This window comes from Lynx rufus, unplaced genomic scaffold (genome assembly GCF_022079265.1).
Source record: "Lynx rufus isolate CCGP_SWC_20201006 ecotype Redwood Valley unplaced genomic scaffold, mLynRuf1.p SCAF_13, whole genome shotgun sequence".
Taxonomy (NCBI): domain Eukaryota; kingdom Metazoa; phylum Chordata; class Mammalia; order Carnivora; family Felidae; genus Lynx; species Lynx rufus.
The window spans coordinates 42,990,207-43,002,410 of NW_025814827.1; the positions used below are offsets into that span (position 1 = coordinate 42,990,207).

The 12,204-nt window shown below is 44.5% G+C and overlaps 1 protein-coding gene and 1 non-coding gene across 2 annotated transcripts; both read left to right on the top strand.

Annotated features, from left to right (window-relative positions):
* Positions 1-25: 25 nt before the first annotated feature.
* On the top strand, positions 26-9,068 carry PNP (purine nucleoside phosphorylase). The gene is made up of 6 exons (XM_047075384.1): positions 26-134; positions 3,576-3,745; positions 7,115-7,218; positions 7,410-7,585; positions 7,693-7,883; positions 8,446-9,068. The coding sequence occupies exons 1-6, from the start codon at positions 124-126 to the stop codon at positions 8,661-8,663; spliced, it is 870 nt and encodes a 289-aa protein (XP_046931340.1). The 5' UTR covers positions 26-123; the 3' UTR covers positions 8,664-9,068.
* LOC124509053 (U12 minor spliceosomal RNA) lies at positions 4,565-4,715 on the top strand. Its single transcript, XR_006961401.1, has one exon. It is a non-coding gene; the product is annotated as a U12 minor spliceosomal RNA (small nuclear RNA).
* Positions 9,069-12,204: the final 3,136 nt, after the last annotated feature.

Here is a 12,204-nt window from a genome sequence, read left to right on the forward strand (position 1 = left end):
GTAACAGTACACTCACTGTATACACCGCACCCGGCGAGGACAGCTCAGCGCAGGGCGGCGCAGCTCAGCAGACCGGATCCGAGCGGAGAAGGGCGGGCTCCTCGAGAGGGCGGCGGTGGCACCATGGAGAACGGGTGAGACGAGCACCAGGCCCGGGGAAGCCGGGAAGGGGAATGGCTGTCACTGAGACCTGGAAGCCCGGCACCTGGGCCCCGAGAGGGCCAGGAGAGAGAGCGAATGCTCTGGAGATGTAGAGACCCCTGGCGGGGGAGCCCGTGTCGCGGCAGGGCGGCAGAGCAGTGAGGCGGCCAGCGACAGCCGGGGCGCACGCGGGAATCGGGTAGTGATGGCCCCATCGGAGCAGGAAGGGGACACGGTGTGGTACCGTGCACTCTACTTGGGAAAGGGGGCGGGTGTGTTTATGTGCGTGTGCGCCGGCACTGAGGTGCAAGTTGTAGGGGAAGCGTACGCTCTCTCCCCGAGCCACCCCGACCGGCATACCGGGAAGAGGTCAACCCACCCCTTGTGCTTTTCACTCCCTTTGCAGAGTCTAGGTAAAGCTGCGAGGTTCTTTTGGTGCCCGTATCTGGAGTTCCTCCTTCAGAGGAGAGATGTCTGAAGTTCTCTCAACACCTTTCTTCCCACCAAATTGGAGATCCAGTTAAAATAAGTTGGGGACTGGGCGGCTGGCTGTGATTCTTGATCTCAGAGTATGTGACTCTTGATCTCAGAGTCGTGAGTTCAAGCCTCACGTTGGGCGTGGAGCCTACTTACAATCTAAAAGAAAAATTTATTTTTTTATTTAGGAAAAAATTTTTAATGTTTATTTTTGAGAGAAACGTAACGTGAGCGGGGGAGGGGCAGAAAGAGGGAGACACAGAATCCGAAGCAGGCTCCAGGATCGGAGCTCAGAGCTATCAGCACAGAGCCCCACGCGGAGGAGGGGCAGAGAGAGGGAGCCACAGACTCCCAAGAAGGCTCCAGGCTCTGAGCTGTCAGCACAGAGACCAACACGGGGCTCGAACTCATGAACCGTGAGATCATGACCTGTGCGGAAGTCCCACGCTTAACCGACTGAGCCACCCAGGCGCCCCTAAAAGAAAAGTTTTAGGGGCACCTGGATGGCTCAGTTGGTTGGGTGTCCGACTTCGGCTGAGGTCATGATCTCACAGTTCGTAGGTTGGAGCCACACGTCGGGATCTGTGCTGACAGCTCAGAGCCTGGAGCCTGCTTTGGATTCTGTGTCTCCTCTTTCTCTGCCCCTCCCCTGCTCACGCTCTGTCTCTCTCTCTTTCAAAAATAAAGAAGCATTAAAAAAAATTAAAAAAAAAAAAGAAAAAGAAACATTTTAAATAAGTTGGGGATGAAGTCTCCAAGGAGAGAAGGAAATGCTCATTAATTGGACCGAACAATAGACTCTGCCCTTTCCTCCTACCTCCCACCTCTGAAAATTCTTCTGTCTGCTTTGGCCCCAGAAATCCCAGTCCAAGTCACCAGAATCAGGGACCACAGTGGCTTTTGGATGCACAGGGATCCAGGGTGTTCTTGGGGAACTGATGGCCCATTGAAGAAGTCCTATAAGTCGTTGCTAGATATGCTAGGTGGCCAGGGCTTCATACTTCTTTCTTTTTTTTTTTTTTTTGCACCTCTTGGGGATGCTGTTTGATTAACTTTTAATCATTTCATTGCTTCTCTCTCCATCATCCTGTGGCTCCATCTCCCCTGTCCCTCACCCAGCTACTTCCCTGAGGGTAGCCTGTTGTAGAGTCATCTGGTTTCAAAGGCTCTGCTTTTGAAGAGAAGGATTTCCTTTGGAGGCTTGGTTAGCTGTGTTCAGCTCTGTCATACCTCAGTTCTGCTTGTCCCCCACTTCAACATTTCATTTTTCCAGATAGGGGTTTGAGAATTGGACTGCAATTGTAAGAAAAATTCTGGGTTGGTTCTTGGGGATGTATGGGCACGGTAAGTGTATGTGGTTAAGATGTATGGGTATGGCAAGTGTATGTGGTTAGGTCTCTGAAGGGCAAAGAACCTTGGTGAAGAGAAGGGAGATGGGAGAGGGCAGGGAGGAGAACAAAGGCAGGGAGGAAGATTCAAGTGCTTTGGACTCAAACCCTGACATAATGGAGTCTCAACTGGTAAGGTTTTGGAACTTACTGATAAGTTTTTAATTAATTTTAAAACTGTACCTATAAGACAGGTGGGGTCAAGACAGGTGCTGCCAGTTACTTCCTTCTTACCCGAGGAAAGAATCTGAAACATTTATTTGCTTAAAAAGACAGAATTGAGACTAGAACCCAGGTTGAGTTCTGCCTTCCTCTTGACCAGAAATAACTAAGCCTGGTTTTTGAATGAGAATTACCTAGGACACTATTGTGGATCCCCAGAATTATGGATCTCTAGGGTTGGGCTCCAGAATTTGTATTTTCTTTCTTTCTTAAAAAAAATTTTTTTTTAATGTTTATTTTTGACAGAGAGAGAGACAGAGACAGAACATGAGCGGGGGAGGGGCAGAGAGAGAGAGGGAGACACAGATTCTGAAACAGGCTCCAGGCTCCAGGCTCCAGGCTCCAGAGCTGTCAGCATAGAGCCTAACGGGGCCTGGAACTCACAGACCATGAGATCATGACATGAGCCGAAGTCAGCCGCTCAACCGACTGAGCCACCTGGGCGCCCCTACAATTTGTATTTTCAAGCAGATGCTGAAATAGTTCTGTTTCAGCCACTGACCACCAAAGTTGTGGACTACTCCATCTGCTTTTTTGTGCTTGTCTAGTCACTGGTCTTGAATTACTGCTTGCAATTTCATTTGACAGGGATCTGTATTTTATTGGTCTGAGTATCCCAGAATAGGGATCTGGGGGAACTAACTGGCACAATAGATTTCTACTCTGGAGTGTTCCCATTGCCTTTTTTTTTTTTTTTTTTTGGTCAACCAATAAAAGTGTCTGAGGGAGGAATTGGAGGACAAGGGTCCAAAAGGAAATTGGGTTTATCCCTGCCCTCAGGTTAGTGTTAATTACATTTTGAGTGTCCTTACTGATAAGTAGGGTAGGAGGATTATATTGGGTTTGTCACTGCCCTAAGGAAGGTCTTAATACCATTTTGAATATACTCTTTAGCCTTCATCCTCAAATCCAGCCCTTTTACTTCTTTGATTCGATTATTTCCCTGTACTTCTATGTAGACTTATCATCCCTTCCTCTCTAAATCTTTGTCATAAAGAGAGATAATTAAACCTGCTAGTGGTAGCAAAACTGAAGTTGGGGTTGGGGGTGGAAACATAGGCACCATTAACTTTTGCCAGGCTATAGAATGAGGAGGGACTTTCCCATTAGACTTTCAGTGGGTCTGATTCAGAAAGTGGGTCTGATTCAGAAAGAGGAGTGGGTGGGTGGATGAGCTTAGTGTGGACCCTGCTGAGAGAGGATCCTCCCTTCTGGGGCAGCTCTTTGGCCCCTTCTGTGTCCCTTCCCACCCCAGCACTCCTAGCAGCCTTTCTGCACTGAAGGTCATTAGTCTATGATGCCCTTGGGAGGGGAGCAAAACTTAACTTTCATTTTCCTTTTTCCTAGATTTACATATGAAGATTATCAGAACACTGCAAAATGGCTTCTGTGCCGCACCAACCACCGACCTCAAGTGGCAGTGATCTGTGGTTCTGGGTTAGGAAATCTGGTCAATAAATTAACTGAGGCCGAGAGCTTTGACTACAGTGAGATACCAAACTTTTCCCAAAGTACAGGTACTGGCAAAGGGGAGTGAGGGATTGAACTGAGGGATACTGATGGGATTCTGATGAGAAGGTCTGCTTTCACCAGGCCTGCACCTGATTATCCTGTATAGCATTTGACTAAAGACAACTTGTTTAAGAGAGGGAAAAAGACCACTGTGAATCAGAATGACTTTAGAAGGAAACTCCCCCAGTAGAAATTTCATAATAGATTGGGCATGTGTGTGGCAATGATACCATATGATGACATATTTCATATGCTGTAATGATCCAGAGCCCCTTAAAGCTTTACAGCACCTCACTCACACTCTCCTCCCCCATCCACACCAGGGTACCCACCACTTGCACATATCCCTCCCATTTCTTTCAGTCTGCAGGTTAAATGGACAAAGTAGTGCCTATAACTTCCTGGGACAAAGTCAGGCGACCCCTGTCCTATGTCTTCCTGCCATTCCCAATCTCCCCAGCTCTAGCTCTTGTCCCATGATAAGGCACTCACTGGTGCGCAGCAACAAATGAACACTGCCATGTTCTTGCAGACAAAATACACAGATAACACATGAACACACAAGACCTGATTCACACTGACCCTTTGAAGGAGGGAAGGAAGCAGGTGTTACCTGTGCACTGTGGAGCAATGATGGATCTGAGGGTAGCATATCCAGCATCCTAATAGCTGCCAGAAAACTCTAAAGCTGTGGTTTAGAAAAGAGCCAGGTGTGGGGTACCTGGCTGGCTCAGTGGGTAAAGCATGCAACTCTTGGTCTCAGGTCATGAGTTCGAGTCCCATTTTGGGGGCAGCCTTTATTTAAAAAAAAAAAGGGAAAGGCCATGCCTTAAACTTCATGAGTAAGGAAAATAACAATTCAGGGTGACACCTGAATCCTCCCAGCTAATGTGAGATGGATTTTTGAGCAAGTAAAGGTTGCCCCTAATGTGACTCACCTACTTTGTGAGATGTTTGAGAGTCACGATCTGTCTATCCCCTTTTAATACTGAAAAAGTAGACTGGTATGAAAGAAAAATGAGGTTGAGAAGGTGCTTGTTTCCTATAAGTGATAACTTGGATTAACCCTGAGGGTTTATGGGTCCACTGTGGGCAACTCCTGGAGTGGCCCTGCACTTTCCTTCACTACTCTCCACTTCCCTTCACTATTAGCCATGTTGGCTGAATCTTTTTTTTTATATATAATTTTTTTAATGTTTATTATTTTTGAGAGAGAGACAAAGCACAAGTGGGGGAAGGGCAGAGAGAGGGGGAGACCCAGAATCCCCAGCAAGCTCCAGGCTCTGAGCTGTCAGCACAGAGTCCTTGTGGGGCTTGAACCCACAAACTGAGATCATATCCTGAGCCGAAGTCGGGCACTTAACCGAGACCCCCAGGCGTCCCCTTCTTTTTTTTTTTTTTAAGTTATTTTGAGAGAGCAGGGGAGGGGTAGAGAGGGAGAGAGACTCTCAAGCAGGCTCTGATACGCTCAGCGAGGAGCCTGACTCAGGGCTGGATCCCAGGACCTGTGACATCATGACCTGAGCCAAAATCAAGAGTCAGATGCCTAACTCACTGAGCCACCCAGGCACCTCCGCCACTGCCCCCCACCCCTCCCATGTTGGCTGAATCTTCTAAATTTACTGAAATTTTCTAATGGCCTGTGAAACTTTTCACCTATGATTCATGAATGTTAGGTTAACAACCTTAGCCAGTTCTCTGGAAAAAAGGGGTGGGAGGGACCAAGTAAATTAAGGAGAAGGGTAGTTTATTTGGTTTACTTATTAATTCTCAGATAACTAACTTCCCATGATTTATTAATTTTATAAATTTCTACCTTCTGTCCTCTTTTCCCCAGAGAGTTAAGACTTTGCACATATATTTTTCCAAACCCGTTGGAGCAAGATTGGAAGACCAAAGCAGGGAGGTGGGGGTGGGGGTTGGGTAAAGAAATATTAAACCGAGAGGGAGGGCAAAGGGCAAAAAGTTTCCTAAGGGAAAGAGCAATGACATTGACCCCACCTGCCACTCCTTCTTCCCACTGAGAAGGGCACTGCAGTAAGTGATTAGTGTATTAATTTTTAAACTTTATTAGCCTATTTTTTATACTCAGGTTTTCCTAACTCTGCCATCTCTGCTCTATTACTGGAATTTTTTTTTTAAATAAGCTCTTTTGTCTCTGACTCTCCCTGAACTCTTCCTCTTGATTTTGGTCCCTCTCTCTTGGATCACCCATTCCCTAGGGGATAGGTTGGCTGCCTCCATTAGAGGAGAAATGCTAGATAAGGGAAATGGTAATAATGGTTATTATGTCTGTGTGGGGAGTTATTTTTGCATTCCCACACCCCTGCAGGGCCCATTTGGGCTATGTATTACCACAGGACTGTTTTGTGGGTCATAATGGAGAAGCCTTGTAGGGGTCCAAACTCAGCCCCTCCCCCTGTTGTTCAGTAACCTCTTCAGGACCCTCATATACTATGAACTCCCTTTCAAGAGTGAGGAGGCACATGGTTTAGTTAGGGTAATAAATATGGAGACATATTTGGAGAATTTAAAAATTTTTGGAAAAGTCTATAAGGACTGCATTTGCTACATTTATTATTACCCACTTTTTCTATTTTTTTTTTTTTTTTGCTCACTTTTATTCTCTTACAATATGGCTTTCTCATTCTTTTGAAGTTTCTTAAAAAGAAAAAAACCTTTCCCTAAGACACCTGGGTGGTTCAGTTGAGCCAACTTGATATTGGCTCAGGTCATGATCCCAGGGTTGTGGGATCGACCCCCGTGTCAGGCTCCATGCTTAGCATGGAGAATCTTTAGTTTAAGCTTAAGAGAATTTTAGCTTAAGATTTCTCTCTCTCCCTCTGTTCCCCTCCTCCACTCACACACTTTCTCTCTATAAAAACAATTAAGGGGTGCCTGGGTGGCTCAGTTGGTTAAGCATCTGACTTCAGCTTAGGTCATGATCTCACGGTTTGTGAGTTCGAGCCCCACATTGGGCTTGGTACTGACAGCTCCGAGCCTGGAGCCTGCTTCAGAGTCTGTGTCTCCTCTACCCTTCCCCTGCTATGCTCTCTCTCTCTCTCTCAAAAATAAATAAACATTAAAAAAATAATAAAATAAAAAATCTTTCTTTTGATATGTGGTTCACATTGAGCATCCTTATCCCTTAGCTCTAATCTTAGGATGTACTTATATACTCATTTGTAAGCTTATGATTTGTTCCTGTCTCCACCAGACTTCAGCTTTCTGAAAGTGGAGTTAGTAATGTCATCCTTTGCTTAATTATACCCTCTCATGTTGAGCACCATGAGTTGGCTTGTACTAGGTGCTCAGTGGATATGTGTTGTATGAAAACATCATCCTGTTCTTCTTTCTTTCTATTTTGTACACAGTGCCAGGTCATGTTGGTCGACTGGTGTTTGGGTTCCTGAATGGCAGAGCCTGTGTGATGATGCAGGGCAGGTTCCACATGTATGAAGGCTATCCACTCTCAAAGGTAATTCAGGGGCATAAGCCTGGTCTGGAAGAAGGGGGAGAGAGTTCTCAGTCTCATTTTATGACATCTACCTGGGCTAGGTTGACTTTGGTCCCCTCCTTTCTCTTTCGTGGTGTGTATCATGCATGTCTGTGGGTAGATTGGTGAAATTTTAAAGAACTCTTTCTGATCTTTTATGTTTTGTTTGTAAGGTGACATTCCCAGTGAGGGTTTTCTACCTTCTGGGTGTGGACACCCTAGTGGTCACCAATGCAGCTGGAGGACTCAACCCCAAATTTGAGGTTGGAGATATCATGCTGATCCGCGACCACATCAACCTACCTGGTTTCTGTGGTTTGAACCCTCTTAGAGGGCCCAATGAGGATAGGTATGTATCTTGCAAAATTTTTCAATAGCTGGGTACAGTTTAAGGACTTGTCTGGGGGTCAGAACTCATTATGTTCCAGTAATCTGAGATTCCAACCTGTGCCCTAGGTTCGGAGTTCGTTTCCCTGCCATGTCTGATGCCTATGACCGGGATATGAGACAGAAGGCTCACAGTGTCTGGAAACAAATGGGGGAGCAGAGAGAGCTTCAGGAAGGCACCTATGTGATGTTGGCAGGCCCCTCCTTTGAGACTGTGGCCGAGTGTCGGCTGCTGCAGAAGCTGGGGGCAGATGCTGTTGGTGAGAAGGGGAACCGACTGGAGGCTTGAACAGGGAGGGATCTGGTAAAATAGGGATGGAAAGGTGTAAGATTGTAGACCTAGACCGTAAAGTGAGAGATCTGACTTAAGGGAAGATTGAGTTAAACTGACTTTAAAGGTGTTGGGGTTTGGTGTGTTATAGCATTAAACCTCCCTACCCAGCACCTAGGGCTTTAACAGCTATAATGCTAATGACCCATCCATGATTTGATGTTTCTGAAGATTGTTCTAAAAATATAGCTGCTTTCTGTACCTCTGGCTGGAAGATGGAACCGCATCATTAGAACTGACTTCAAAATGACCACAAACAGAAATAAAGCATTGCAGTGGTAATACTTATAAGAAAAGTGTAAGGTCCTCTGAAGCCCCACTCTTTTAAGCAATACAGAATAACCTAAGCTAGACAAGAAATCACCTGTTTCTTTGGATGTTTTTTTGAGATGTGGAATTGTCAATGAGGTAATGAATGGGGATGAGGGCAGAGGGTAAAGAAAAGAGTCATTTGAGGGTCCTGACAGTTGTTTTCCCTCTCTCCTCATCAGGCATGAGCACAGTACCAGAAGTTATAGTTGCAAGGCACTGTGGACTTCGAGTCTTTGGCTTCTCCCTCATCACTAACAAAGTCATCCAGGATTATGAAACCAAGGAGAAGGCCAATCATGAGGAAGTATTAGAGTCCGGGAAAAAAGCTGCACAGAAATTGGAACAGTTCGTCTCTATTCTTATGGCTAGTATTCCACTGCCTGGCAAAGGCAATTAACCAGCCCTGGAGTGGTCTGGCCTCTCCCTAATAGGATCCAAGTAGCTACTACCTGCTTTGGCCCCTTGCTGGGGTCATGTGCCTCTGCCCTTAAGTAGTAAGAGAGAGGAGAGGAAGATCCACCATTTCTCCCACCAGACCCTTCTGTGCTAGCTTCTCTTGCTCAGTTGTCTCAACAGTTTCCACCTCTGTTCTTCCTCAAGAGCTGGGGCCCAAGCCCTATCACACAGCCATGTATATGCCCTAGGTGTGATTTGGGCTGTTGAACTTGGCACAGGTACCTACTGCTATCTTTCTGAGATAAGATGATTTCACATTCCTGAAGACTCCGTCTGCCTCGCACAAGTCCAATACCTCTTGGACTCGAATACTATTCATATTTTGAGAATAAAAAAGATGAAATAATTTAATGTTTAGTGCATTTTGGGATAAGGCTTGGAGCACAGGCCAAGTTTGGCATGAAAGACTGAGATCACATGTCCAGTGTGACTATCTGCTTCTGAGACGAGCCACTAAAAACTGAGATGAGGTGGTGTGTAAATGCAGGAAAGGATGAAGGAAAGCCAAAGATGAGAGATAAAGATGTCAGAAGATGAAGAAGGAAGAGCTAACACCTGGCACAAGACGGCAGCTTTCCTCAGACCAGTCTTGCCTCTGACCTTAGCCTTCTGATTGTGCTGCTCCCTGTCTATGTCCTCATGAATATCTGAACCGTCTCACTGGTCTCACTGTTCCACAGTGGCTACTTCTTAAGCCCTAACTGTTTCCTGTTGTTTTCTTTCTCCTCCCTACCCTAACTTCTGCCATAATTAAGGACAACCCAACATTCCTTCTCTGCATTCTGACAACGCTGTAGCAAATAATGAATACTAGAATACTACATCTTTCTCTGCCAGCAGCCACTCCATGCAGATTAGAGTCCTGCCAGCCCCAGGCAAACCTGTGAAGTTGACTCATACTTCACTTCTTAGAGCACTTCCTTTCCTTCCCTCCTCGTTTCCTTTCTGGGTTCTAGTCTTTTGACTTTTGCTCAGTCAGAACCTCCCTGTCACACAGCATCTAGGTGTTGCCCTTTGTTGGTTCTCTGCACTATTTTTCACTTACCAGTTTGCATTCAGCTGACTGGATAGCATGTTTCAAAACCACACTACCCTCCCAGGCCTCTTTACCTTTTGATAAAAGATCTAGCTGGATGAGCCTCTAATAGTAATGGCATTTCAATAGAAATTTACAATAGAAAGCTTTTAAAACCTCTTTTAAATCCTTTGGTAACTAACCAACTTACCTGAGCCCAACACAAAAAGCATTCTGGAGTGGCTCTGTCACCACCCCCACCAGCTCTAAAACCCTACCTGGACCTTGAGACAATCTGCTAGCATCTGCCATTTGTCCATAAGCAAGCTGGCTTAGAGGGAAGTACTGTGTGTCCTTTAGATATATATGCAACTTGTTCATCTAAGGAGATGGTTTATAAACATTTCTTTTAATCAGGTTATTGAATTACCTCTATAACACTCAGCTAAGAATGTTAAATTGAGAATATAACAAAGGTTCTCTTTAACTGCCTTTAATCTTAAGAGATATATTTGTGAAACCATTAACTGTTACTATAAGACAGTATAGAATATTCTACACATTACATACAATGGGAGCCCAAATGACAGACCAGTTGTATACACTGGACCTTGAGAATTGGGTTGGGTAAGGGAAGTTTCATAGAAAACTTTTGAGTTCAGTCCTAAAGGATGGAAGGCAGGAAAAGGATTTCACACCAGGTGAGTGAAAGCACAGAGCTATAAAATGTAGTCCTGTTCCGTGGGTCATTATCACAACAGGTGTGATTAGAACAGAGGACATGCAGGGCTCTAATGAGACATGGGCAAATACTTGGAAGTTACAAGAGAGTGCATGTGGTGCTCAGCTTTCTCACCCTGATCTGGCTCTTGGTGAGATGGCTCAGGAATGAGAATGGTGCCATCTGAAAAACATGTCCCAGAGATACTCAGGTGGAATATTTAAGCACATCTTTGGTGTTTAGACTTAGTAGATGGGTTTGCCCATTTACCCTGTAAAGGGCATCATAAATTTTGTGATAGAATACTAGATTCAAGAAGAATATTCATTTGTTGACCTCATGCAAGAGTCTAATTTTTTAGTTCTAAGTATGAAGAATAAGGCTTACTGACTTTACAGAAGTGTTTATTATTATACTCATGTTAGGACATTGAATATCTCCTATAGTAACAAAATTGTACATTCTTTATAGGAAAACTAAGATATGACAAGGAAAGTAGCTACAGGCAAGTACTATTTAATTATAGGTAATGAGTATCCTAAATGCACTGGAATACTAGGTTCAAGGCCATATGGGCTGGAGAAAGAAAACACAAACACATTGTCTTTGATTTCTTTTTTAAAGTTTAGTTTGAGAGAGAGAGAGAGCACAAACAGGGGGCGGGGGGGGGGGGAGGGCAGAGAGAAGGGGGAAATCCCAAGCAGGCTTCTTGCCATCAGCACAGAGCCAGGTCAGGTGTGGGACTTAAACTCATGAACCTGAGATTATGACCTGCGCAGAGATCAAGAGTAGGACGCTTAATTGACTGAGCCACCCAGGCACCCCTTTAATTTCTTTTTTGAAGGCTTATTTAATGAGATAATTTACATACAATAAAATTCACACATTTAAAGTGTGCAGCTCAATGGCTGTTAGTATTTTCACACATAAGTGCAATCATCCCCACAGTCCATTTTGGAACATTTTCATCAACTCAAAAGAAAACCTTGTACCTTTTAGTTATTCTGCTCCCAACCCTCCTGAAAACCACTAATCTACTCTCTGCTCTGTAAGATAGAACTATTTTGGGCCTTCATATGAAGGGAATTGTAAATAGGATCATATGGACTTTAACTGGCTTCTTTCTCTTAGTATAATGTTTTCAAGGTTCATCCAAGTTGTAGCATGTATCAGTACTTCATTTATTTTCATAATTGAGTACTGTTCCACTGTATGGATACACTACATTTTGCTTATCAAGCGTCTTCAAGTGCCAACGAACTCAACCAAAATGAATGTACCAGTTTAGATGAGCAAGAAAATAAAAGCAAAAGTCAAGGGAGATGGGTCTGGGAGGAGGACCCAGAAAAGGGTAGTTCTTGAAAACAACTGGTGATGACACTATTGCTCTCTGGAGGGGCCTACAAAATGGACTGATTTTCCTGCATCTCAAGATAGGTGGCAAAAAACACACACACTTCAAGTTAGGGCTTTCTACCCTGGCCCTGTCATGGTCATCTTTATCAATACCAATAATGTTTATTAATCATATACATTGCATACAACATTGTCTTAAAGCCATAAAATAAACTGCTAATAAGACAAAGAGCTTCCAGTCTAAGGGGGAGACAGGATATATGCATTAAAAGCTGAATTAGTTGTACCCTCTATGCCTACTTTTAGTCTTTTCCTATGTTATATTGTCACCATTTGGAAAATTTTTGAAAAAGGAATAATGTGTGAGAAGTAGCACATGCTAAGTGCCAA